Source organism: Phycodurus eques, chromosome 1 (genome assembly GCF_024500275.1).
Source record: "Phycodurus eques isolate BA_2022a chromosome 1, UOR_Pequ_1.1, whole genome shotgun sequence".
NCBI lineage: Eukaryota > Metazoa > Chordata > Actinopteri > Syngnathiformes > Syngnathidae > Phycodurus > Phycodurus eques.
In genome coordinates this window covers 31,324,056-31,351,795 of record NC_084525.1, presented here as the reverse complement: position 1 = coordinate 31,351,795, position 27,740 = coordinate 31,324,056, and the positions used below count along the sequence as shown (strand labels likewise).

Sequence of the window (27,740 nt, the reverse complement as noted above, 5' to 3'; positions counted from 1 at the left end):
ACAAGTTAAAAAAGTGATCAAATTCAAAAAATCTGAAAGCAGATCTTTCTGTAAAACATTTGTACAAACACGGTGCAACATAGTTCAGGATTCGTAAACATATTGTTAGTGGCGATAAAAATGTGACACTCTCATTCCTACACTTTCAGATATTTAAAGAAAAACTATTATTTATCTGATTCAAGAAATCATTAATATGATTCAGTGGAGGCACGGTGGACGACTGGTTAGCACATCTGCCTCACAGTTCTGAGGACCGGGGTTAAAATCTCAGCCCCGTGTGGAGTTTGCATGTTCTCTCCGTGCCTGCGTGGGTTTTCTCCGGGTACTCCGCTTTCCTTCCGCATCCCAAAAACATGCATGGTAGGTTAATTGAAGACCGTAGGTGTGAATGTGAGTGCGAATGGTTGTTTGTTTATATGTGCCCTGCAATTGGCTGGCAACCAGTTCAGGGTGTACCCCGCCTCTCGCTCGTAGATAGCTGTGTTAAGCTCCAGCACGCCCGACCTTAGTGAGGATAAGCGGTACAGAAAATGGATGGATGGATGTCTTCAGTAATAATGAACATGAATAAGGTAAGATAACCCCAAAAACGCTTATTCGTGGCGTATTCCTGCATGTTAAATATTGTTTTTATTGAGAAAAAAAAATATATTGAATGCAATTATAATGGCCGTCAATTATCCGTGGATTTTCGCTATTCACAGTTGTGCACGGTCCCTATCCCCCCACAAATAGCGAGTATCACTAAGTTCACTAAATATGACAATTACATTTATTTATTTATTTTATTAAGGGTTGCCTAAGACTGAAGGTAAAGCAGGTAAAATAAATAAAGGTGCCCCCAAGTGTCAGAAGCAGTGTCTAGGATAGGTCCTGTAAAATCATCTCTGTGAGTGAGGTAGTGGCCTAGCGAGTGAGAGTAAAGGGTGGTGGTGTGCTTGTTGGTGAGCTGACAGAGATGACATGATTGGTGCAGAGAATGGGCACTGGGAAATGGATGTAGCTGAGCATGAATGTTATATAATAACAAGATCATGAAGAAGGCTAATCCATAGTATATAAACATACTGCTTGTTTTTTTCAAGTTAGTTTTTTTGTTTTGTTTTGTTTTGTTTTGTTTTGAACCCCCCCCCCCCCCCCCCCCAAAAAAAATCAAAAAAAAAAATAATAATAATAAATCCTGTCCAAAAACAGAGCTTAGTAGTGGTTGAAAACTCCAGTTCTCTAGATGTTCTAATGGGCATTACATGAGTGCCTTGCAACTGTTCAGTTGAATTCTTTTCAACACCTCGGACCAGTCTGCCTCACTTATAGCAGTTTGAAGATCCTGCTCCCAAGCTTCTTTCATATTATACACAGAAGGGAAACCTGAGTGAAAAATCAGATTTAACATCATAGAAATTGCCTTTTTCTGTGTTGGATTAAAAGACCACAAATCGACAATGACATTAGTGGGAGGTTTGTCTGGAAACCCTGGGATGGAGCCTGAAACAAAATGTCTTGTAGGTATCAAAACATTTTTGAGGCAGATAAATTATATTTATCAGACAGCTGTTGGAAAGACACAAACTTTCCTTCATCAAAGATGTCTTGAAATGTTTTTAGCCTATGCCACAGAATCCTGCAGTGAAAGTGGAAAAAAAATATTGGCTGTTATTGGACTCAACAAGCTCATTTGTCGAAGGTAAAAAAAACATTCTGAATTGCAAATAGATTTTAACAGTGTTATGAACAATAGGACTATGGCGTGGCACAACTTGAGATAAAGGAACTGATGCACCAACTATAGCTGGTAATTATAGAGAATTACAGGAAAGCCTCTCCACCTCAACCCACTTTGGTTCAGCACCATGATGCACCCAAAAAGACAAGCAGCAAAGATTAACTGCCCAATAGTAGTAACAGAAATTAGGACGTACTAGACCACCATCCTTTTTCAATTTCTGCAGATGTTCTTTACCCAGACATGGTCTTTTACCATTCCAAACAAAGGATGAAATTAAAGAGTCTAGTTCCCTAAAATAAGCACCAGGAATGAGAACAGAGATGGTCTGAAATAGATATAAGTATTTGGGTAACACCGACATTCAGTCTTCCAACCAGCGACAGTGGAAGGAGTGACCATACAGTCCAGTAGTGGGCAAACTACGGCCCGCGGGCCACAGCCGGCCCGTTGATCATTTCAATCCTGCCCGTCAAAGATTGGTACAGAATCGCCCAAATCATATCAAACTCATGACTGCATTCATTTGACCTTTTCCTGTAATGCTGAGTGGTTCCACGAGGTTGTCCTGTAATGCAGAACTTTTAAGTTAACTTTAAGGCGTAGGTTGTTAAAATTATACCTAAAAAGATCACAGTACAGGCTTGTCACTTTGACACCAATATAAGTAAAGCTGTGCTCAGATATCTTAAAGTGCACTGCAATATTTTGTAATGCCACCTTAGTCAAATTAAGTGGGAGTATCTCACACTTATGCAAGTTTAATTTATACCCTGAGATTTCCCCAAATCTAGAGAGAAGTTCCAGAGTGCGACGTATAGTTGTTTCAGCTCTGGACACGTACAGCGGAAGATAATCTGCATAAAGAGATATTTTATGCTCCATATCGTATCTTGTAATACCATGAATATAATGGTTATTCTTTATGGCTATGGCAAGAGGTTTCATGGCTAACACAAAAAGAAGGGAGTGCTAAGTGGGAAACCCTGGCGTGTACCCCGATGCAGCCTAAATAATTTAGATTAGCGAGTATTAGTTAATACCATCGCTGAAGGACATGCATACAGCAATTTGACCCATGAAATAAATGTCTTCCCAAAACCAAATCTATGCAGAGTTTCAAACAAATAGCCCCATTCCACTCTATCGAATGCCTTCTCAGCATCCATGGAGAGAAGGTATTCTGCGTCACTCTGACAAGGAGTGTACAAAACATTCAATAGACAACGGATACCAAAAAAGGAACCCTTATCTTTCATAAAACGTGTCTGGTCTGGGGATATAACATATGGCAAATACTTTTCTAGGTGGCGGGGCAATACTTTAGCCAAGATTTTAATCACAATTCAAAAGTGAAATTGACCTATAAGATGAACACTCTAAGGGGTTCTTATCTTTTTTCGGGAGCAAAGTTATGCAAGCCCTTTTCATAGTATCAGGAAGAGACCCCCGAGTAAAAAAATTCTGTACATACTGTTGTGAAAATTGGTGTAAGTTGTTTACAAAATGCAGCATAGAACTCACTCGGCAGGCCGTCCAAACCGGGAGATTTGCGAGGTTTCAATGATCTAATTGCTTCCATTATCTCCTGTTGCTCCATTGGCATACCTAATGCGGAAGCCTAGGCCGGAGACAAAGTTGGAATAGGTTAATCTCTAAAATAATTGGAAATAAGACCGACCAGAATTCTCAGAGCTATAAAGGTCCTGGTAATAATGTTGGAATTAATTCCTAGCTGGTCAGTGACAGTCTTACCATCCTAAATTGTTTGGCTGTGGCACCTTCCAGCTGATTTGCGAGTAACTTCCCTGAATGTTCTCCATGTTCATAAAAATTACTTCGATTTTTAAGAAGCAGATATTCAGTTGAATAAGACGTAAGTATATCCTGCTCCGCACTAAGCTTCAATTGTTCTTTACATAAATTTGGGGAAGAAGATTGTCACATTCCTCTTATGTATAACAGCTATTTGCTTTTCCATTTCCTTTTGTTTACCCTGTGAGTCCCTCTTCTTTCCAGCCATAAGATATCACCTCCCCCCTCAAGTATGCCTTAAGGGTCTCCCATACAGTCGAGACAGAAACGTCTGATGTCATATTGATGTCCAAAACAAAGATATTTGGTCAGATGTGAACTTCAAATTGTTTTCACCTGACAGTAGAAATAAACCTCCACAGCCGCCTGGAAGCCATGGTGTCAGGTATCTTAAGTTTAAGTAAGAGGTCCGATACGACTATAGGTTGATATTCACATGATAACATTTCAGATGTTAATCTATTATCAGTGAGGAAATAATAAATCCGGCTGCACTTTTGGTGACGGTATGAAAAGAGAGAATATTACTTGTCCTTGGGGTGGAAATAAAAAACAACAAATATCCGAGATCCCATAAGTCGACAGAAAAGATGGCACATGGGTAGCAGATTTAGATATTACATATCCAGGCCTAACAGATGACCTGTCCATCCTTGGGTCCAGACACAGGTTGAGATCCCCTCCCAAAATGAATAAATTTGAATTCAAACAAGGGAGCAAACTAAAGACGCGAGAGAAAAATCCGAGCTCATCGCAGTTCGGGGCATAAATATTTGCCAATATAACATTGAAATTATAAAGCTTCCCGGTTACTATAATATATCTGCCATATGGGTCAGCTATAGCTATAACAGATTTGCTTATTAATATTGCAACACCTCTGGCCTTACTCCGAAAAGTTGAATGAAAAAGTTGTCCTACCCTTCCACATTTCAACCGGGCATTGTCAAAATTTTTGAGATGTGTTTCTTGAATAAATGCTTTTCCAGTACCAATATTTTTCAAGTGTGTAAGGGCCTTTTTCCTCTTAACAGGGTGGTTCATGGCTTTAACATTCCATGTAACTATATTAAGTGAACTGGCCATTATTATCTAACTAAAGATATATAATAATAAATTCTATAAATCACTAACATTTGGTTAATTGTTAAAGGCCCAATTACTCGGTCAGGTATACTAAAAAACACTTTAGAGGTGGGTCGTAAAGTTCAGTAGCGGGAGCTTGACCGATAAGCAGCCTACTCCATGCTTGCCAGACCAGAAGTCCAAATTCATCTTAATTTCTATAGAAAACCTTTGTGCTGTAACACAAATACAGTATTATGCTTTTCTGTATGAAGTGTTTAGCTTTGCCGAAAAATCTGTTTCTTGATGTTAACAGCAGAAGATCATTTTCAGAAATTAGATGACACAGAATAATTCCCTCGCTGTGTTTCATTGCTCTACTTGCAAATGAGCTCCTCAGTATAGGTGACAATTAGAAAGCCATATGTCATTTGTGGTCACCACTAATGAGACCTGATGAATATGCACCCAGACTCCACACCCATAAGACTCAACACACCTCTTGACTTAGAAGCCTCTACGGCTCCAGGAATAGCAAGATTGCTTTTGTAAGTCCTCCCTGCTGCACTGCAGCACACCCACATATTTGCCTCAACGCTACTGATGTTGATGATGACTGAGTAGCTGGGAATATGGCTACAACACATAAAATTGAATACTATCTGGTTACATTTTATTTTTTACCTCTCAATTCTTTTTACAATACTATAAAGTTCAACAATTTTTACATGCTGTAGATGACGATAATTTGGTTCCATTGCTTATTACTGATCATTTGTTCCTATATCATCCAAAATAAATCACGAAAAGAGTTTAACAAATTCTATCCACAGTTTTTAATCACAACAGTTATCCCTGATCACTTTAGATGAATAGCAAGCACACCCATTAAATAAATAAGTGTCTTTTCCACACATGTAGGCTCACATGATGAATACATAAATGGTATGACAAATTGGCATTCAGTGTTAATTGTACACCGAGAGGTTCAGGTCATTAAATTTGCAGATCTTTATCTTTTGTGGCTTCTGCTTGTACTTGGTTGTGAGAGCCCCTGTTTATTCATTGTTTTCATGGACTGGACATGTTGTCTTTATGTGAAAACCACACGTCGATAAAGTCTGGTTGCGTGTTTTTTCTTTGTGAATTCTCCACATCTTTACGGGGAATTGTGTCATTTTCTGGCAACATTAGGGAAAAGTGATGGCAACTGTCTGCCTTCAGCCTCAGACTAGTTTGCCACCTGTAAAGCTTTCAATACAGATCTGAATATGTCAATAGTGCTTTTGTTATTGAAGCTTTTGACTGTGGCACAGCAGATCGCCTTTGTTATACCCCCAACACTCCAGTGCTTTGTGTATTTACCAGAATAAACCTATTGGAAATGGAAGAGGCACACTATGACAGCACTGGGTTTGTTGAAAGCTGTCCTTTAGCTGCGCTATAGCACAGAAACACAACCGGGGCATGATCTCATCTTTTCAGTTATTAGAAAGTAGAAAGCAACACCTTACAGTATCACGTTCGAACGTTAGACTCTATGTTTGTAAAAATGGCATGTTGAAGCTTTACATTTGACTTTTTTTTTTTGTGCCGATGGCTTAGTAGTCAACATCTTTTAAATTCAACCAGTTTGCGTGCATTTGGGAATTGGCAACCCATCCTCTGCAAGTACCTGTATCCTTAGCACTCAAACAATGTTGATGCACTCTCTGATACTGTGCCACTCAATCGACTACCCACTAAGGCTGTAATAGCTTGTATGATCCAGTTGGCATGCAGATTATGTGTTTACATGTAAAGGGAGAATAGCTCAAAGGATTATCATTTTAACTCTGTTTGTATTCCACAGTAGGAGTACCTCCTATTTGTTGCTGACTGAGGAGTCCATCAATTTTCAAGAGGGATTCCATTGGTTGTCAGTTTCAAGAGTAATTGGATTGATATATTTGAACACACAGTTTCAGAATCAGAATGTCAAAAACACACAAGGAGTTTGTCTCCGGTAGTTGGAGCCGCTCTGGTACGACAACAGACACTCAATTGACAGATTACTTTGGAGACATAAAGACATTGAGAAAAAACAGTCACTGAGCAATAAAAGGTTGCTAGTAATCTGGTAATTCCGGGACAATTTTTATTAATTAATATAATTTTTAAAAAATTTTGACAATTGTGCAAAAAGATTGCGTTCTCTAGCAATGAGAGCAGTTTGAATGACTAATAGAGCAATAGTCCGTTGCAATGACCATTGTGCAAAGGGCGCAGAGACTTCAAGAAATGTGGGCCGTTTAAAGTGACTAGTTGTGCGATAATCTGGGACAATGTCGATTGTGCAAATGTTGCAGTCGATTGTGCAAATGGTGCAGATGCTACTCAGGCACATGAGTGCAGTATTGGTCAACAACAGATATGCAAATAGTGCAGCGTGCCGAGACTACTACAGTGAGTGCACGAGTAATGTATAATTGACCCCACAGAAATGTGACAACAAACTCAAGACAAAAAAATTGTCAGCATGTAGCAATGGAATTGCAAGTTAACTGTTTAAGAAGTTAATGGCGAGAGGGAAGGAGCTGTTGGAATGTCTGCTGGTTTTAGTTTGCATTGTTCGGTAGCGCCTACCTGATGGAAGGAGCTGGAAGAGCTGGTGACTAGGATGTGGAGGGTCCAAGAGGATTTTGCATGCTCTTGTCTTAGTTCTGGCAGCATGCAAGTTCTCAGGGGTGGGTAGGGGGGTACCGAGAATCTTTCCAGCAGTTTTTATTGTCCGTTGCAGTCGGAGTTTGTCCTTTTTTGGAGCAGCACCAAACCAGACTATGATGGAAGACCACAGGACTGAGTCGATGACCACTGGTTAGAACTGCCTTAACAGCTCCTGTGGGAGGCTGTGCTTCCTCAGAAGCCGCGGGAAGTACATCCTCTGCTGGGCCTTTTTGAGGATGTAGTTGATGTTGAACTCCCACTTCAGGTCCTGAGAGACTGTAATTCCCAGGAACTTGAAGATCTCGACAGTTGACACAAGGCAGTTGGACAGCGTGAGGGGCAGCTGTGGCGAAGGATGCCTCCTGAAGTCCAAAATAATCTCTGCAGTCTTGAGCGTGTTCAGCTCCAGGTTGTGTCGACAGGTTGTGTCGGCCGCACCACAGCTCCGGTCGCTCCACTTCCTGTCGATACGCTTTAATGTGACCGATGACTGTGGTGTCATCTGCAAACTTCAGGAGTTTGACAGCTGGGTCCGTTGTGGTGCAGTCGTTCATGTAGAGAGAGAAGAGCAGCGGAGAGAGGACACAACCTTGGGGGGCCCCGGTGCTGGTGGTGCGTGTAGATGAGGTGGTGTCCCCCAGCCTCACCTGCTGTGTTGCCCGTCAGGAAGCTGTAAATCCACTGGCAGATGGCAGGCGAGACGCTGAGCTGGAGAAGCTTGGAGGAGAGAAGTTCGGGGATGATGGTGTTGAATGCAGAGCTGAGGTCCACAAACAGGATCCTTGCCTAGGTCCCCGTGCCGTCGAGGTGTTCTACGATGAAGTACAGTCTCATGTTGACTGAATCATCCGCGGACCTGTTTGCTCGGTAGGCAAACTGTCCAGCAGGGGACATGTGATGCTCTTGAGGGGGTCCAACACGAGACGTTCAAATGACTTCATGACCACAGATGTCAAGGCGACAGGCCTGTAGTCATTTAGACCAGAGATTGTAGGTTTCTTGGGGACTGGAATGATGGTGGAGCGTTGGAAACAGGATGGTACCTCACACAGTTCTAGAGAACTATTGAACTATTATCTATGTGAAGACTGGAGCGAGCTGCTCTGCGCAGACTTTGAGGCAGGATGGGGACACAAGGTCTGGGCCTTGCCGCTTTGTTGATCTTTTGTTGTTTGAAGAAGCGTCTCATATCCTGTTCGTGGATGGTCAACGCAGAAGTCAGAGGTTTTCACTGTAGGCTTTGCATATTTAAGTTTCTGTCTGTATGTTGGTATTAAGTGAATTAAGCAGTGATCTGACGAGCCCAGGGCTGCACTGAGGTATGGCACAGTATGCGTTATTTAGCGTAGTATAGCAGTGGTCTAAAATGTTATTTTCCCTGGTAGGACAGTCGATGTGCTGCTTGTATATAGGGAGTTTGTGGTTGAGTTTAGCTTTGTTAAAGTCCCAGAGAATAATGAGGGGTGAGTCTGGGTGTATTTTTTCCAATTTCGTTTACTTGTTCAGCGAGCGTTAGCAGTGCGGCGTTCGTATTAGCTTGCGGCGAATCTAAACACCGGTGAGAATGAAAGATGCAAATTCACACGGCGAGTAGAATGGCTTCCAGTTCAAAAACTGCGACTCTAAATGCGGGCTGCAGTGTGTGCTGAGCTCCGTGATGTCCGTACACCATTTTTCATTGATATAGAAACATATCCCGCCGCCTTTTGTTTTCCCCGATAACTCCATAACGGTCTGCCCACTGAAATTGGAAGCTGGGAAGCATTAGGGCGCCGTCAGGGACAGCCTGACAAAGCCACGTTTCCCCACTTTAGTGTTTAAGATCATGAAACAAATGTAAATATCAGTTAAGTAAAACTCAAGTGAACTTAAAATGCTGTTTTTAAATGTTAATCTCATTTAGTACAGAAAGAAGTACTCAGTTACCTGGCCTTGTGTGAAAAAGTAATCACCCCTCTTGTTAAATTATGAATTAATTGTAGCTAATCACAATATTTGGTTAATTTTCACTGATCACACCCAAGCCTGATTACCTCGAGACCTGTTCAATCATATGTCCCAACAAAATCAAGTCAGACAAAAGATCTAAAAAAGCTGCAACAAAATTACATGATCCAACGAAATTCCAGAACAGTTTGTTTTGTTTGACGAGACTTGATGAGCCATTTTATTTGTTTTGGTTGCGTGTGTGTTTTTTGAGTGATTATGATGTTTTTCTTTCTTTCGTAAGAGACAATTTGATTGATTATGGTAACGATTTTCATTTACAGTCCTCTCCAAAAAGTATTGGAATGGCAAGGTCAATTCCTTTATTTTTTGTTGTATACTGAAGACATTTGGGTTTCAGATCAGAAGATGAATATGAGACAAAAGTTCAGAATTCCAGCTTTTATTTCATGGTATTTACATCTATATGTATTAAACAACTCAGGACAGAGCACGTTTTGTTTGAAGCCACCCACCTTTCAAGTGAGCAAAAGTATTGGAACAGACATTATTAACTTAAAATGAATAACATTTAATATTTGGTTGCATAACCCTTACTTGTAATAACTGCATCAAGCCTGCGACCCATTGACTTCACCAAACTGTTGCAGTCTTCATTTGAAATGCTTTTCCAGGCCTTGACTGACAGTGCAAGAAATATCATTTGAAAGTGGAAATGCTCTAAAAAGCATGAGAAAAAAGAAGAGTTTTTAACCTGGACTTAAAAACATTCACACTTGGGGCTGATGTCACTTCTGTTGGCAACTTATTCCATTTGTGTGCGGCATAATAGCTAAATGCTGCTTCACCATGTTTGCTTTGGACTCTGTGCTCCACTATTTGACCTGAGTCTGTCGATCTCAGAGCCCTACTGGGTTTGTATGCCATTAGCATTTCTTTTATGTATTCAGGACCTAAACCATTTAGTGATTTATAGACCAGTAACAGAACTTTAAAATCTATTCTAAAGCTGACTGGAAGCCAGTGTAAAGACTTTAGAATTGGAGTAATATGCTCTGACTTCTTTGTTCTGGCCAGAACCCGAGCTGCAGCATCTGAATGAGCTGCAGCTGTTCAATGTTCTTTTTGGGGAGTTCAGTCAGAAGACCATTACAATAGTCAAGTCTACTTGAGATAAAAGCATGGATGAGCTTCTCCTGGTCTGCTTGGCACATGCAAGCCTTCACTCTGGATATGTTCTTCAGATGGTAGAAGGCTGTTTTAGTTATTGATTTGATACGACTGTTGAAAGTCAGGTCGGAATCTATCAGAACACCAAGGTTTCGGACTAGGTCTTTCGTTTTTAAAGAGACTGACTCCAGCCAGGTATTTAGTAAGAGGAATCCTCTTTTCTTTATTGCCAAAAACAATTATCTCCATTTTGTTGTAGTTTAATTGAATACAATTTTGTCTCTTCCAATTATTTATCAGTTTTAGACAGTGACACAACACCTCGATTGAATTGCAGTCATCTGGAGACACTGCTAGATATAAATGTGTTTCATCTGCACAGTTATGGTAGTCAAAATTAAAGTTCTGAAAATGGGTAACATATGCAGGCTAAACAGGAGGGGTCCAAGAACTGACCCTTGAGGGACGAGATAGGTCATTGCCATTCGATGAGATTGAACACTTCTAATAGTTACAAAATAACTCCTTTCCTTCAGGAAGGACCTGCACCATTTAAGGACTGTTCCATTTAGTCCTACCCATGTTTCAAACCTGTTCAGCAGTATATTATGATCAACCGTATCAAAAGCCACACTGAGGTCCAACAAGACCAGAACTGACACCTTTCCCGAGTCAGTATTCAACCTTATATCATTTAGCAGTTTGATAAGAGCAGATACTGTACTGTGATGAGTTCGGAAACCTGATTGAAATTTGTCAAAAATTCCATTTAAGTTCAAGAGATTGCTGAGTTGAAAATAACTTTCCCAACAATCTTGGCTATGAAAGGGAGATTTGAGATGTCTATCACTTGCTAACATGGAAGCATCCAGCGTTCTATTTTTTAGAAGAGGCTTAATGGCAGCTACTTTAAGAGCTTTAGGAAACTCGCCTGAATGAAGTGAGCAATTGATTATTTGCTGCGAAACAGCTAGCAATAGCTTTGAAAACGTCAGATGGTATTGAGTCAAGACAGCTCATAGATGGTTTCAGCTGCTGAACTGTTTTCTCTACAATTTTTTGGTCAACTATCAAATTCTGACATGGTAAGAGTTTCTTCTGGGTGGCTTCAGATGTAGTATAATTTTATAATTTGGCTGAATTGTGCTGATATTTAACCTGATGCATTTCATTTTTTCACTAAAATAACAAGGAAATTCATTCCATTTATCTGCTGTTAGGAGTTCTGGAGCTATCTGATTGGGAGGGGGGGGTTGTGAGCTTGTCAACCACAGCAAACAGAGTGCGAGGATTGTTGAGCAGATGCGGTCTTATATTAATGGTGGACATGAGACTTAACAGTTGCATATACAGTATATCCTTATTTGTTTCACAAAGATCATTTTATATAACTTAAAAACTGTATAATTGTGGATAAAGAAGGAGTCAACGAAGCTAGGTTATGACGGGGGGTGTGTCGCCATGCTTGGCGGTGGAGCTTTGGTTCGCTTCCGTAATAGTCTTTTCGCTGCGTAATCCTAAACTCAAAAGGTTCGAACGACTGTACGTAGGCTTTTCCCAACATGCAGTGGCGTTTCCAAGCGAAAATACACACAAGTACAAACAAAAACAACACCGAGTGTGCTGTGATGAGACGCCATTACGCCGGCGTGGCGTAGGGAAGGATCGATGCTGTCTCAACTGTCGATGCCGCTGATACCAGAAGATCGATTCTCAAAATTAAATATCGGTACTTTTGATACTACAGTCATTTGAGCGACTGTATTTTCAGTATCGCATCAGAAAGCAAATCAGTGGTATGGCTCATTAGCAAACACACAAAAGGAGCACATCAAAACGAAAATCTATTTGTGGGGGCCAAAATGTAATTGTAACGATGTGCCACAAATAAATGTATATGTGCAAACCCTGCCCTTACTTAAGAGATATGTAAGTCAGAAATAGACATATGCCTGCTTGAGCAAATAAAAAACATTGTTCTCTGCAATCAGTCTTTGATGCCCTGGCAATTCCAGGATGGGGTTGTATGGTGGCACCTTTCTTGCTCAATGTTAAGTTTTAAGTTTAAGTTTTTTTTCCCGGGGAAACGGAAAAAAAAGACCCTTTCAGAGAATATACATGCTCTTCAGAGTGTGTGTATGACATACCACACACACACTGAGAAAATGTAGTAAATTGAAGAACCAGTAAGTGGATCCTGATGTTCAATATTGTGCTTGAAAGATGATTACCTTGAAGTGAAATTGTAATAATTCTCCAATGCAACAGTAAATCTTGAATGGGACAGAATAAGATGTTTTTTTTTGTTTTTGCTTTTTGAGGTGTGAAGCAATGTACTGTTGCTTGGTAACAAGTTATGGCCTGCTGTTTTGCTGTGTAATAATGGATCATGCATGATTCTCAATGTCGCAGTCAGACTCACATGCATACTAATCATATCTACAATCATCTTGGGATATTGGTCTATGTTGATTTTTGTGTTTACACTTTTGTATTGTCTTAGGCAGTAGGATAAAATACATTGATGAATTAAATTGTGATAAACTGCATCTAAATAGCAGAAAGGAAAAACTTTGATGCGGCACATTTGCCATTTACTGTATCATTCTCCAGACCTGACTGTCTGAAAATCAGTCTCTGAAGAAAAACAAAAATGTTGTCATAAAACAAAAATGTTGTCATAATCATCTTCTGTTTCTTATTGCGATAACTAAACTATACATATTTAGCCAAAATCTCACCAAAACCAAATCGGTAGGATCTTTATGTTCTGCTTGGGTCTTAATTGATATTGATTAGCACAAGTAATAAGTAAAATTTATTAAAATACATTAATAGAGCTGTACATTTGGATTCGGGATTGTATAAATTAAGTGCAATGCCCATTTATACATTGGACACAGTTTTCACATAGTGGCAGACTAGTTGAAGTTAGTTGTTGTCATTCAGCTGGAGTGTTTGAGTCTCTGCATTATGATTGGCCCTGCTGTTAAACAGTGTGCAACAGCCTTCACCTCTTTTTCTATTTTAACTAACTGGGTTGGAACTAAAGCTTTAAGTGAAACGACTGGTGTGCGATCCTGTTTGAATTTGGGTCATGTCTGTGGCCTGATAAAGAAACAATGTACTTGAGAACGCTCTTTGGCAAGTAGAGAGCTTTTAGAATGAGATCATTTAATGTAAAGACAGTCTCTATTCTGCACTTCTCTGCTGTGTTCAGCGTTATGGATTGCAGTTCATTTATCGCATATGCCTTTCTTTTTCCCTTTGAGACATCTGATGGTGTTGCCCATAATGTAGCAGCCTCTCAGGGAGCAGTTTGTGCTTACTGTGTCTCCAATATGAAGCTCATCCAGTGAACAGCTCTCTCCCTCGCATAAAATAATCCTAAAACTGTGGACTCCCATTGTTTCTTCCCTTTTGAACAGCAGAATAAATATACAGTACAGACCCTCAAGTTGCAGCTATTGTTCATACTATATTAGGAAGTTAACGGTGCTTGTATGACTGCATTTTAAAGGTCTCTCATGTTCAGGAAAAAAAAAGGTCGCATTATTACTATTCTATGTCACTGTAAGGCATACAATAGTATTGCATTTTGCAATCAAACAAACATCACATTGGTAATTATTACAAGAAAAAAAGTTAACTTACATTCTTGAGCAATTAACTCAACTGCCCTATTTCAGAAATGTAAATTTTCAAATATGACCTAACATTTTTCAATTCAACCTTAAACCTCATCTTCTTTAATAATAATCTAGATATGGTGTATTTTAGGCTCTGCTGTCAGAATTTTTTCTTCTCAGTATAAAACATGTTTTGGTGTTCAACATTTTGTAGTCAAATTTCATTCGGGGCCTTGAAGCCTTACATACGGCTCTTCTTTCTCTCTAGGTTCTGGCAAAATGTGTGTTTTCAATGAAATTCTTTGATGAAGCTCAATCCAGGGAGTGAGTTGACACCCAATCTCTGTTTTTCTTAGTGGAAAAGTCTTAAAAGAAATCTTAATCTAATGTAAAATGTTGCCTTTAGTCATAGTGTTGATTCAGAGTGAAAGGCCAATACTCCTGCCTCTAACTTGGCTATAGAGTCAGTTACTGTTAGTGATGATAAAGGGGAAAAAAAGGTTAACGGTTACAGTGATAATACTATCCTACTGCTATCGGTGCAGCCTAGAACACAACCGTCACAAAATCACTGTAAAGGAATGCTGAAAATGCTTGCTCAACCTCCCCGGTGTTATAATGCTGGTGAGACAGAAATACGCCCAAGACTGTGTTTGGCAGGGGGAGTGGAGCTCTGCATGTGTCTATTATTAAATCAGCAAAACCTTTATGAAGAAATACATTCAGTTTAGAGTATGAAGGTCAGTGCAGAGTTTCTTCATTAATTGTTAAAAATTACAAACTTTACACCAAGAATAAGTTGTTATGTTTAAAAAAAGAGTACATTGTACTTGGGTTGCACCAATGAAGACTTAAGTCCCCTGTCCATCAAGTTTTTCATCTTTTTCATCATTTTTTATACTCTTTGATATCATTTTATTGGGTTTGCATGACAATTTGGGTTGGAAATGCCCTGAATGCCAATTTCAAGCAATTCTAGCTGGACTTTTCCCCCTGGCATTTGAGACTGCCATATATCTGATTAATATTTCATATTTAAGTACGCTTTACGCTGATTGGATCACTGTTATTGTAATTTAAATATGTAAAACGGCTTTGCTGTGATTAGTCCTTTGCAATATCACTTGGCTTGGGGCAGCCAGGCATTCATAGTGATGTTGCATTAGGATCCTTCGATGTCTTACTATCATTGTGAAGCAAAATTCAGTAGGCGTTTGATTGTTGGCCCACTAATAGGGATCGTGAGCTGAAAGGTATGGGGCAGGGGTGTCAAACTCATTTTTTCCGCGGGCCACATCGTAGTTACGGTTTCTCTCAGAGGACCATTATGATTGTGAAATATAAATGTTGAATCACCTCCTTATATTATTACATAGACAACAAATGCCTGATTAGTTTTGAAATAAAAAGTCAAGAGTAATACTTTGTTCAACTGTTATTCAAGTTACTGTACTGTACAGAGGGTGTTGGTAACAAAAACATGGTTGCAGTATCGCAACTTTATTATCAGAATCAGAATAATCTTTATTTGCCAAGTATGTCCAAAAAAAAACACACAAGGAATTTGTCTCCGGTAGTTGTAGCCGCTCTAATACGACAACAGACAGTCAATTGACAGAACACTTTTGAGACATAAAGACATTGAGAAAAGCAGTCACTGAGGAATAAAGGGTTGCTAGTTATCTGGTAATGCCGGTACAATTTTTTCTTTTTCTTTTTTTGACAATTGTCCAAAAAGATGCAGAGTCCTCTAGCACTTAGAGCAGTTCGAATGACTAATCTCGCAATAGTCCGGTGCAATGACCATTCTGCAAAGGGCCCCGAGACTTCAAGGAGTGTATGCAGTTTAAAGTGACTAGTAGCGTAATAATCTGGGACAATGTTGATTGTGCAAATGTTGCAGATAATCCTCAATCAGTGTGCAAATGGGGCAGATGCTACTCTGGCATGAGTGGCCAGTATATGCAAATAGTGCAGCATGGCGAGACAACTACAGTGAGTGCACGAGTAATATATAATTGGCCCCACAGAAACGTGACAACAAACTCAAGACAAAATTGGCAGCATGTTGCAATGGAATTGTAAATTAGCTGTTTAAGAAGTTGATGGCAAGAGGGAAGAACCTGTTGGAATGTCTGCTAGTTCTAGTTTGCATTGATCGGTAGCGCCTACCTGAGGGAAGGAGTCGGAAGAGCCGGTGACCGGGATGTGGAGGGTCTGAGAGGATTTTGCACGCTCTTGTCTTAGGTCTGGCAGCGTGCAAGTCCTCAAGGGTGAGTAAGGGTTTACCGACAATCCTTTTAGCAGTTTTGATTGTCCGTTGCAGTCGGAGTTTGTCTTTTTTGTAGCAGCACCAAAGCAGACTGTGATGGAAGAACATAGGACTGATTCAATGACCGCTGTGTAGAACTGCCTCAGCAGCTCCCGTGGCAGGCCGTCGTTTTTCAGAAGCCGCAGGAAGTACATCCTCTGCTGAGCCTTTTTGAGGACGGAGTTGATGTTGATCGCCCACTTCAGGACCTGAGAGACTGTAATTCCCAGGAACTTGAAGGTCTCGACGGTTGACACAAGGCGTGTTCAGCTCCAGGTTGTGTCGGCCACACCACAGCTCCAGCCGCTCCGCTTCCTGTCGATATGCAGACTCGTCACTGTCCTTGATGAGACCGATAACAGTGGTGTCATCTGCAAACTTCAGGGGTTTGACAGCCGGGTGCGTTGAAGTGCAGTCGTTCGTGTAGAGAGAGAAGAGCAGCTGAGAGAGGACACAACCTTAGGGTGCCCCAGTGCTGATGCTGCGTGTTATTTATTACATATAACAATAAAATTTTTGTGTACATATTTTAGAATCATAGCATTTCAAGCAAATTATTTGCTTTTGTGGTCCGCTGTGGCGGGCTGGATCTGGCTCTCGGGCCTTGAGTTTGACACATGCCCTTAGGTGACATGGAAGAGAAAAAAGCCTTTGTGTTATCTCGCAAAAACATTGCAAGATAACGCAAAATTTGCTCTATTGCGTTTTTTAAAATGTGCGTTGTCTATCTAGGTCAACCTCTGGGTAAAAAACAACAACTTTGCATCTGTGGCACATGGGCATCTAAAGTCACTGTTTTAGTAGACATAAACTCCATCCATCCATTTTCTGTACCGGTTATCCTCACTCGGGTCGCGGGAGTGCTGGAGCCTATCCCAGCTATCTTTGGACGAGAGGCGGGGTACACCCTGAACTGGTCCCCAACCAATCGCATGGGACATAAACAACCATTCACTCTCACAGTCACACCTACGGGCAATTTAGGGGCTTCAACTAACCGACCATCCATGTTTTTGGGATGTGGGAGGAAACCGGAGAACCTGGAGAAAACCCACGCAGGCACAAGGAGAATAAATTCCACACAGGTGAGGCCAGATTTGAACCCAGGTCTTCTTTTAATTTCCTTTCAGTCACACTTTTGTAGGAATGTAAGTCGTAAGTGAAGTGAATTGTAGTCCATTCTCACATACTGTACATAACTTCACACGAGCTCCAAGGTACGTGTTGGCAAGACCTCACAGTGGACGATCCCCCTCAGATCAAATAATACCATCAACATGACTTTGACTTTGGACTTGGACTGTTTTCCTTTCTTTGGCCTTTGCAACGTCAGACTCTTTCACTGAAGGCACTGACGTTTGCTCTCTGGGTCGTACTCTGAGATCGATTACTCATCATGAAGATGACTCTCCTGAGCAAGTCTGGTCTCATTGGTCTCATCATCACTCACTCTGCCATTGCTTGAGGATCTGACACTGTAGATATAGTATGCACTGGATGCATAAAAACATTTTAAAAAGTTTAATGGTTGAGGTCACAGGTATAGTTTATGTTTGAAATAAATCTTTTGTGACACCAGTCGTCGAACCTTTCTTCCACACCTTGTATCCCAGCTGACTTAAGCCACTTATTCACAGCACGGTGGTTACTTGCCTTGGCACAGTTGTAGTTGTTATCGGCACATTTCCATTGTCAAGATCGGGTACGACGATGTTTTTATGTCTCAAAGGTATTCTCTGTCAATTGACTGTCTGTTGCCGTACTAGAGCAGCTCCAACTACCGGAGACAAATTCCTTGTGTGTGTTTGACATACTTGGCAAATAAAGATGATTCTGAATCTGATACTGCAAGATTCGACAAGGTATATGGGTTTGTAGTAGCTGGTCAGTTCAAAGCTTGCTTAACTGATACAGTATGGGTGACGGAAACCACTGCTTGTCATTAGATAAGCAGATTCATCATGGCAGAGTCCTCAATGAGTTTGGCATTAAGATTTGAGAAAAGACGAGGATAGACTTCAGTACTGAAGTAATAATACTTGCTCAACTTTGTTTACCCTCTATGCTTCGTCTGTTTTATTGCTGCTGAAATTTTATTGCATCAATTTAACCAGAAATAGGCAGCACAAAGGTCTAGTGGTAAGCATGTCTGTCTCAGAGTTTGTTATTCGAAACTTGGCTCCGACCCTGCTGTTTTGTTTTAATTTTCTCCCCGTGCTTGCATGGGTTTTCTCCGGGTACTTCGGCATCCCTCTACATTACAGGATTAAATGAAGACTCAGTATTAATTTGAGTGTGAATCATTGTTTTTCTTTATGTGCACTGCGATTGACCGGGGTCCAGTCCAGGATGTAACCTATCTTTTCCCCAACATCAGCTGGACTAGGCTCCAGCTCACCCGTGACCCTATTGAGGACAATCACTATGGAAAATGGATGGATGGATTTTAATAGTACGCAGTAGTTTATGGGTAATTTACAGTAAGTAGCAATGTAAATGGGGATCGAGGGGTTTGATTTGTTTTGTCAGATTAGAATTCAAGGTTTAAGGTAATTGTTGTCTACATTTAGAGCAAAAAAGCCTAATTCTTCTCCATGCTAACATTTCTTGCTCATCAGCCTGTCTTTTTCTGACTGATACTTCAAACTCTTAACAGAACAGTTTCCTGAGCTCGCTGAGGTAGTTTAGAGTCGAAAATCAACCACTCCTAACTGAGCTCTGTAGAGTCAAGTAATGTTCAACTGTAGCAAGCTGAGTAGGTACTGTAGGGTACCCTCTTAATGGATTGCAAGTCATTCAGAGGACTGACAGACACCAAGACAACCATTCAGTCGCATTCTTACCTATAGACTATGTAGTCGTCAGATAACTTAATACATTTATTACAAGAAATGGAAAAAGATGTATTTATAAATAATAAATATTTTTCAGACAAATTAATTGGAATTAGATTTTTTTTCCTGTGGCACCCCTGATGATCTCTCACGACACAATAGTGTGCCACGGCACCCTGAGTTGGGAATCACTGCAAAAGACAACCTTTGGGAGGGAGCTGAAGCTTTTTGAGTTTTCATGTGGCCCACAAGAAACTATAAGGATTTAGAGTGTTTTCTGTAACATGGAGGGGGCCAAAATCACTGTTTTATATTGATATTAATATGAATATATTGTATGCCTTTTTGAATACTGTCTACTACAACCCCAATTCCAATGAAGTTGGGACGTTGTGTTAAACATAAATAAAAACAGAATACAATGATTTGCAAATCATGTTCAACCTATATTTAATGGAATACACTACAAAGACAAGCTATTTAATGTTCAAACTGATAAAGTTTATTGTTTTTAGCAAATAATTATTAACTTGGAATTTTATGGCTGCAACACGTTCCAAAAAAGCTCGGACAGGCTCATGTTTACCACTGTGTTACATCAACTTTTCTTTTAACAACATTCAATAAATGTGAGTAAACTGAGAACACTAATTGTTGAAGCTTTGTAGGTGGAATTCTTTTCCATTCTTGCTTGATGTACAGCAAGAATGGGAAAGCTGTTCAACAGTCCGAAGTCTCCGTTGTCGTATTTTACGCTTCATAATGCGCCACACATTTTCAATGGGGGACAGGTCTGGACTGCAGGCAGGCCAGTCTCGTACTCGCACTCTTTTACTACGAAGCCACGCTGTTGTAACACGTGCAGAATGGGGTTTGGCGTTGTCTTGCTGAAATAAGCAGGGGCGTCCATGAAAAAGACGTTGCTTGGATGGCAGCATATGTTTCTCCGAAACCTGTATGCACCTTTCAGCATTAATGGTGCCTTCACAGATGTGTAAGTTACCCATGCCATTGGCACTAACACAGCCCCATACCATCACAGATGCTGGCTTTTGAACTTTGCGTCCATAACAGTCCGGATGTTTTTTTTCCTCTTTGGCCCGGAAGACACGACGTCCACAATTTCAAAAAACAATTTGAAATGTGGACTTGTTAGACCACAGAACACTTTTCCACTTTTCATCAGTCCATCTTAGATGAGCTCGGGCCCAGAGAAGCCGTTGGCGTTTCTGGGTGTTGTTGATAAATGGCTTTTGCTTTGTATAGTAGAGTTTCAAGTTGCACTTACAGATGTAGAGCTGAATTGTTTTTACTGACATTGGTTTTCTGAAGTGTTCCTGAGCCTATGTGGTGATATGCTTTACACATTGGTGCCGGTTTTTGTTGCAGTGCTGCCTGAGGGATCGAAGGTCATGGGCATCAATGTTGGTTTTCGGCCTTGCTGTTTACATACAGTGATTTCTCCAGATTCTCTGAACTTTTTGATGATATTATGGACCGTAGCTGATGAAATTCCTAAATTCCTTGCAATTGTACATTGAGGAACATTGTCCTTAAACTGTTCGACTATTTTCTCACGCACTAGTTCACAAAGAGATGAACCTCGCCCCATCTTTGCTTGTGAATGATTGAGCAATTCAGGGAAGCTCCTTCTATACCTCACCTGTTCACCTGTGGGATGTTCCAAACAGGTGTTTGATGAGCATTCCTCAACTTTCTCAGTCTTTTTTGCCACCTGCTCCATCTTTTTTGGAACGTGTTGCAGCCATAAAATTCAACCTTAATGATTATTTGCTAAAAACAATTAAGTTTATCAGTTTGAACATTAAGTATCTTGTCTTTGTAGTGTATTCAATTAAATATAGGTTGAACATGATTTGCAAATCATTGTATTCTGTTTTTATTTATGTTTAACACAATGTCCCAACTTCATTGGAATTGGGGTTGTAGTATAATCTATAAACAACCATGAGAATTGGAGACTGTTAATTTCTTTGTAAGTGAACAAACTTACACATTCAGCAAATGATCAAATAATTATTCCCCCCCCTCTGTCTCTTATTTTATATTGTCTAACATGCTTATTGACACTGAATACGTTTCACATAGACATTTAGACCATATGCAAAATGTAATGTAAACACTTTATATTCATCACTCCAAACTAATTCGGCTGCACCATGGGCTGCTTTTTGGGGTTTGATACAAGATAAAATTGCTTTCTGCCTCACCTGTGTTTCAATACCCTTTCCCTTGTAAGGCAAACGTACTGTGCTTACAAAAGCACATGAAAATATATATTGCAATGAACAAAGTTCAAATTCATGCATCCAGAGTTATATCATAGCAGAGTGTGCCAATCAGTCTAACCGGATTTGCGCCATTCAATGATTGCAGCCCTGCCTCTAAAAATAGTCCTCAAAGTTTAATTTAGGTCAAATGCTGCAGCATTGTCACTTATTCAGAACATGTATGCCATCTTGTGTACAATATGGTGCAACTGCAGTGTGGGAATGTTTAGTTAAAGTAAGTAGTTGCTCACATTCGCTCTTGTTATGAGATTTATAATGCTTTGTAGTTAATATTTGATGCGCAAGTGCAAAAATGTTTTTTGTATACCTCTAGTAATTTGTATCACATCCTCTCTCATCTGTTATGATTCAGACTATCTTGACTTGGTAAACGTGTAGAATTTACATTTTCATTCCCAAATTTCAGATGACTCACTGGCTTTATTAGAGGAGTCAAAAAGTAAAAGCCAAACATATTTTAAAGTAAATTAATTTTAATTTGACATTTTGGTCAAGAAATAATATTCCATCCATTTTCTATACCACTTACCCTCTTTAGAGTCACGGGTAGGGCTGGCATTGTGAAGAACTTAATGATTCGATACAATTTTCATTCTTTAGGTTGTGATTCAATTCTATATTGATTCTTATAGGGTTCCAATTCGATTCAGTATTGATTTAAATATTCCGATATCGATTCAGTAAGCAAGTAAGTAAAAATACACAAATAATTTAGTACATTTTGAAATACTTTTGATGCCATGTAAACATATGTCTTACGTTAGTTACATCATATTTTTTAAAGGAATAAAACGTCTGAAAATAAAAATTTGCAATTATTTGTATATATGGAGTACATAAGTCAAAAACATTGCCATTGTGTATATACTGAAAAATTAAAATGCATGTAAACTTAAATTATTTCCTCTTACAAATTGTAATAAAAAATGCACAATAATCACTTATTTGATCAAATGGAGTCCAAAAGTTAAAACATGGTAAAGGTAATGTGCATGTGTATTAAAACAATATTTCTTTACTTATTAGGATTACTATTAACAATTGCAGGGTATTTAAGTAATAGCGAATGAAGTAGCATGTTTGCGGCATTGTGAGACAAGCCATTAACGGTACTTTCTTTGTCACACCCCATTCATTTATTGCGTCTGTCAACAAGTTCGCCATATTGCTCCGTCCCCATGTGCCTTCTGCGTAGAGGACTGCAGAACATTTGACACGAATTCCCGCTCGTTAGAAATGATATGAGAAGTGATTGTTACGTACGTAGGGGTCAGACACTCTTTCTGTCGACTTCAATTTATCCAAAACCACTGTCTTAACTCCTTGCACAGTTCTGGGACGACGACTTCTGGCGTGTTTTTGTATTGGAATTGCGTATTGTGGTTGGACTGTCTTTTGTCCATTTATGTGTTTTGATTTACAGGGGAATCCAAAATTATCCCAAACGTCAGATGTAAAACGAAAAGTTGCTCGCTTCACACTGCTGCTTGAGTAGCTATTGTGTTTGGCTTTAACAATAAAATATGTTGTTCCTCCAGAACACATAAAATTGAATGTGGGGTGCCCCAAGGGTCAATTTTAGGTTCAGTTCTTTTTAATCTAAAGTTGCTTCCCATTGGCCATGTCATCAGGAGACATGGCATCAGCTTCCACAGTTACACAGTTACAGATGACACACAGGTGTACATCGCCGTTTCTCCTGATGATACAGGGCCAATTGATACCCTTCTTAACTATATTTTAAATATTAAGTCATGGAGGGCAGTGAAGTTCCTGTAGCTCAACCAGGCCAAAACAGATGTTTTAGTTATTGGTCCTGAAGGCAAGAGAGAGAAAAGGTTACCGAAACTACAAGATTTTCAACCATCAGTGTGGAAAGAACCTGGGTGTCATTTTTGACTGTGAGCTGAATTTTATTCCACACATCAAGAACGTAACTCAGATAGTTTTTTACAATCTTAAGAATACAGCCAGAGTCCGCTCCTTTCTCTTTCAGGCTAACACAGACGTGCTGATGCATGCTTTTCTCTCTTGTCGTTTAGACTATTGCAATGGCCTGCTCTCTGGTCTTCCAAAAAAGACCATCTCTAATCTACAATTACTGCAGCACTCCTGCTCGTGTGCTGAGTTTTTAAATGTCTTAACAGTCTTGGGCCATCATATCTATCTGATATGCTTTTATCTTATCAACCCTTGCGGGTCATAAGGTCCTCTGGCACCTGCCTTTCAGTTATTCCAATGACTAGAAGAAAAGGACCAGAGGGCATCAGGACCGCAGAGACAGTTTTTCCTTTTTTTTTTTAAATGGAGGCTCCAGTCTCACCTGTTTCGGTTATCTTTTAACTGATTTCCTAATGATTTATTTAGACATTTATTACTTACGTATTTCTTAATTTATCTATTCATTAATTTTATCCTATTTGATTGTATTTCTTATTGTCCTTCAGTTTTGTATCCTGTCCCATTGTTTTTTTTAGTCTAACCTTTTCAGTTCAACTCCACTCTCCTTCTGGGAGCCTCCACGCTGGGAGGTATGTTCAGTCTGACTCCGGGGATGTCATCCTGCAATTTTCAACGGGACATGGGGGGCTCTGCGCAATGTGGAGAGTCCATCCCGGTCCACCTGCGTGATGGTGGTCTCTATGGCGGCATCAGTTGTGGCTGTGGGCTGTCGCACCTCTTGGTGTGGTAGGCTCCCACAGGTTGTCTTTCCTCACTTGTATCCTCAATGTCTTGCCATGTCTTTATACATTCAATCAATATGTACTGTGCGCATGTGTACATGGGTGTGGGTGTGTTTTGCGTTTATATGTGGGGGCAGAAGGGGTGGGATCTTCTACATTTCTTACTATTTTAATTGTTTTTATCCCTGTAAAGCATTTTGTGTTGCATTTTAATTTATGAAAAGTGCTGTATAAATAAACTTGATTTGAAGAAATGCGGTTAAAATAACAGATAAGAATGGCTTCTGAGGATTTGTGTTGTTTAGTGGCTGCTGCTTGGTGCCATTTAATACAAGGTAGATATTGTGGTGGAAGTGAGAAGGGGCTGTGGACAAGTAAACACTAATCACACTGCTTTTAACACGTGTACACGTGTTTTCTATTAGATGATGAGCTGAAATGGAAACAGTTGATTCATCCCTGTGGCAACTCCAGCAGAGCCAGCCTGATCAATGACAGCACTCACCCACACGCACACACACACACACACACACACACACACACACACACTGTCTAAAATGCATTTGCACTTATGTAGCCAATACAAATGAAATGCAGTTACAGGTTGTTTGCGTTATTAAATATCACATTGTATGACTTGCAATCAGGGCGGCACGGTGGACAACTGGTTAGAGCGTCTACCTCACAGTTCTGAGGAGCGGGGTTCAATCCCCGGCCCCACCTGTGTGGAGTTTGCATGTTCTCCCTGTGCCTGCGTAGGTTTTCTCCGGGCACTCCGGTTCACTCCCACATCCCAAAAACATGCATGAGACAAAATATTATTCAATTAAACCACAACAAAATGGAGATAATTGTTTTTGGCAATAAAGAAAAGAGGATTGCTCTTCGTAAATACCTGGAGTCAGTCTCTTTAAAAACGAAAGACCAAGTCCGAAACCTTGGTGTTCTGAGAGATTCCGACCTTACTTTCAACAGTCGTATCAAATCAATAACTAAAACAGCCTTCTACCCTCTGAAGAACATATCCAGAGTGAAGGCTTGCATGTGCCAAGCAGACAAGGAGAAGCTCATCCATGCTTTTATCTCAAGTAGACTTGACTATTGTAATGGTCTTCTGACTGAACTCCCCAAAAAGAACATTGAACAGCTGCAGCTCATTCAGAATGCTGTAGCTCGGGTTCTGGCCAGAACAAAGAAGTCAGAGCATATTACTCCAATTCTAAAGTCTTTACACTGGCTTCCAGTCAGCTTTAGAATAGATTTTAAAGTTCTGTTACTGGTCTATAAATCACTAAATGGTTTAGGTCCTGAATACATAAAAGAAATGCTAATGGCATACAAACCCAGTAGGGCTCTGAGATCGACAGACTCAAGTCAAATAGTGGAGCACTCAAGTCAAATAGTGGAGCACAGAGGCCAAAGCAAACATGGTGAAGCAGCATTTAGCTAATATGCTGCACACAAATGGAGTAAATTGCCAACAAAAGTGACATCAGCCCCTAGTGTGAATGTTTTTAAGTCCAGGTTAAAAACGCTTCTTTTTTCTCATGCTTTTTAGAGGATTTCCACTTTTAAATATTTCTTGCATTGTACGCTGTTTTAGTTGTACTTTTATTTTTATTTATTTATCTTTGTTTTAAATGTTTATAAGCTGTTTTTTCTTTGTTTTTAAATCATTTTAATCATTTAAAGCACATTGAGTTACTTTGTGTATGAAATGCGCTATATAAATTAAGTTGCTTTGCCCAAGGCATAGAGCACCCCCACCCACCCACCACAACAACCACAGTCACTTGCCCTTGGAGTGTGGTCACTGGGACAGAGGGTGGAGAAATAATTAGCATCTGCAATTTACTCCAGGTATTGCATAGTCTCACACGGTATATCCCCTCAAAGACAAATTCAAACTGGCAGACTGCTGCCGTCCTCTGTCAATAACAGAAAATTGTGTATTTCCGGTCTTTCTTCACCCTCCCACCCTGCCCCTCCCATATAATTATCATTATCCTGGGAGGGGGCCATGTGTTTGTGAACGAGAGAAACAATTTCTGGAAATGGGTCAAGCCCTTGTAAATGTCCTGTTGTGGAGAGTAGTAGTCATAGTACCACCCTCCTCTCATGCTACGGCTTCCCCCATAAACTACTGTACTAAAATGGCAGTCGTCTGTTGTTCTTGAAAACCGCTGGAAAGAAAATGGCAGGACCATTTGCACTGACCCTTGCATCTGGAGGTGTAGTATTTTGTTCTCATCCTTTTGTCTGACTTCTTTTGTTCTGTGGCGTTCTTACTCTCTTTCGACAACAGCTATAAAATAGGTCAATGCGTCCTTAGCTCTCAAGAAGGTGATGCTGTAATAGCTCAGTTCTTGGAAGGCTTTTCTTTTTCACTTCCATTGTTGGGATGGTGTCAATCACAAATATGAGCTGTAAAAATAACAATAATAATAATAATAATATATTTTGATAATAAATATCTTTTGAATTGATAACATGTTCCTTACTGTCTTCATGAATATATAGTCTGGAAAGTTTTAAGTTTAAGGAGGAATTTTATCAGTCATCGTGCTCAGTAGGTAGCAATACGTTTACTGCAGCTACCCTATCATTGGAGGCCTCAAAAAAAGATCAAGTGGAGGAGGATGGACTCAAACATCAGCAGAATAACCAACTAGACTGGAAACCATTAGTAGCAAGTGGCATGTGGAAAGCAGCGTTTAAATAATTTATGCGAATGACAAGGACAAAGCCTGATGTGGTTTATCCAGCCAGGTCACCTCATGTTGTTTTAGTATTATTCAATAACACGGAAATTCAACAGTATACTGTAAGTCGTCCATTAAACGTTTGAATCAACTCAGAATAAGGAATTTTTAACAGTACAGTACTGTATACGAAAGGGATACCTTGAACTGTGAACTGGCCCAGCTAAGTCAGCAAGCACAGCACCAGAGGTTGTTACAATGGTTGAAAGCCCTGAAATCTGTGAAAGGCTGCACAATTATGGCCAAAATAATAATCCTGATTTTTTAGTAATATTGTAATCACGATTATTAATGACGATTATTCCTCATGTTAGGAAACAAATCTTTATTTTGATTTCACTACTTTTCAACAAGCAATATGTAAGTTATCAGTGCAAAATGAATCTTTAAATAAGAATAAATGATAGATAATCCATCCATCCATTTTCTGTACCGCTAGGGCTAACTGAATAAATATCCAATTACAAAGTGTAATTTTGATTAAACTTGTTGAATGTACAAAATTAATAATGCTCAATTTTTAAACTATCAGAGAGGTGTTCAAATGACCATAACTATCAAAGTTGAGCATTAATGTCCTGCAAAGGCAACATCTTATCATGATCTGTGTTTTTTTTTTTTTTTTTTTCTGAATTATATTTAGGGTGGATCTCAAATCCCTTAAATGCAACATTCCTAGGTCCTCGCTTCTCAAAACATTGAAGGCGACCCGGAAGTTATTCGAATGCCGCTACATTAAGGAGTGTCTCAACTGTCTTTTTAATGAGCATGGAGGAGCG

The 27,740-nt window shown here is 39.8% G+C and overlaps 1 protein-coding gene across 4 annotated transcripts in view; it reads left to right on the top strand.

The window, feature by feature from the left end:
- prkcz (protein kinase C, zeta) overlaps window positions 1-27,740 on the top strand; it is a 121,443-nt gene that overhangs the window by 25,410 nt on the left and 68,293 nt on the right. The window contains exon 1 of one of the 4 annotated variants that reach the window (XM_061687518.1): window positions 26,343-26,430. The exons of the other annotated variants lie outside the window; for them this stretch is intronic. Within the exon in view, the coding sequence (XP_061543502.1) occupies window positions 26,394-26,430 (37 nt within the window). The 5' untranslated portion in view covers window positions 26,343-26,393. Of the gene's footprint in view, window positions 1-26,342; window positions 26,431-27,740 lie in introns of those variants that run through there. 4 annotated transcript variants of the gene reach the window in all.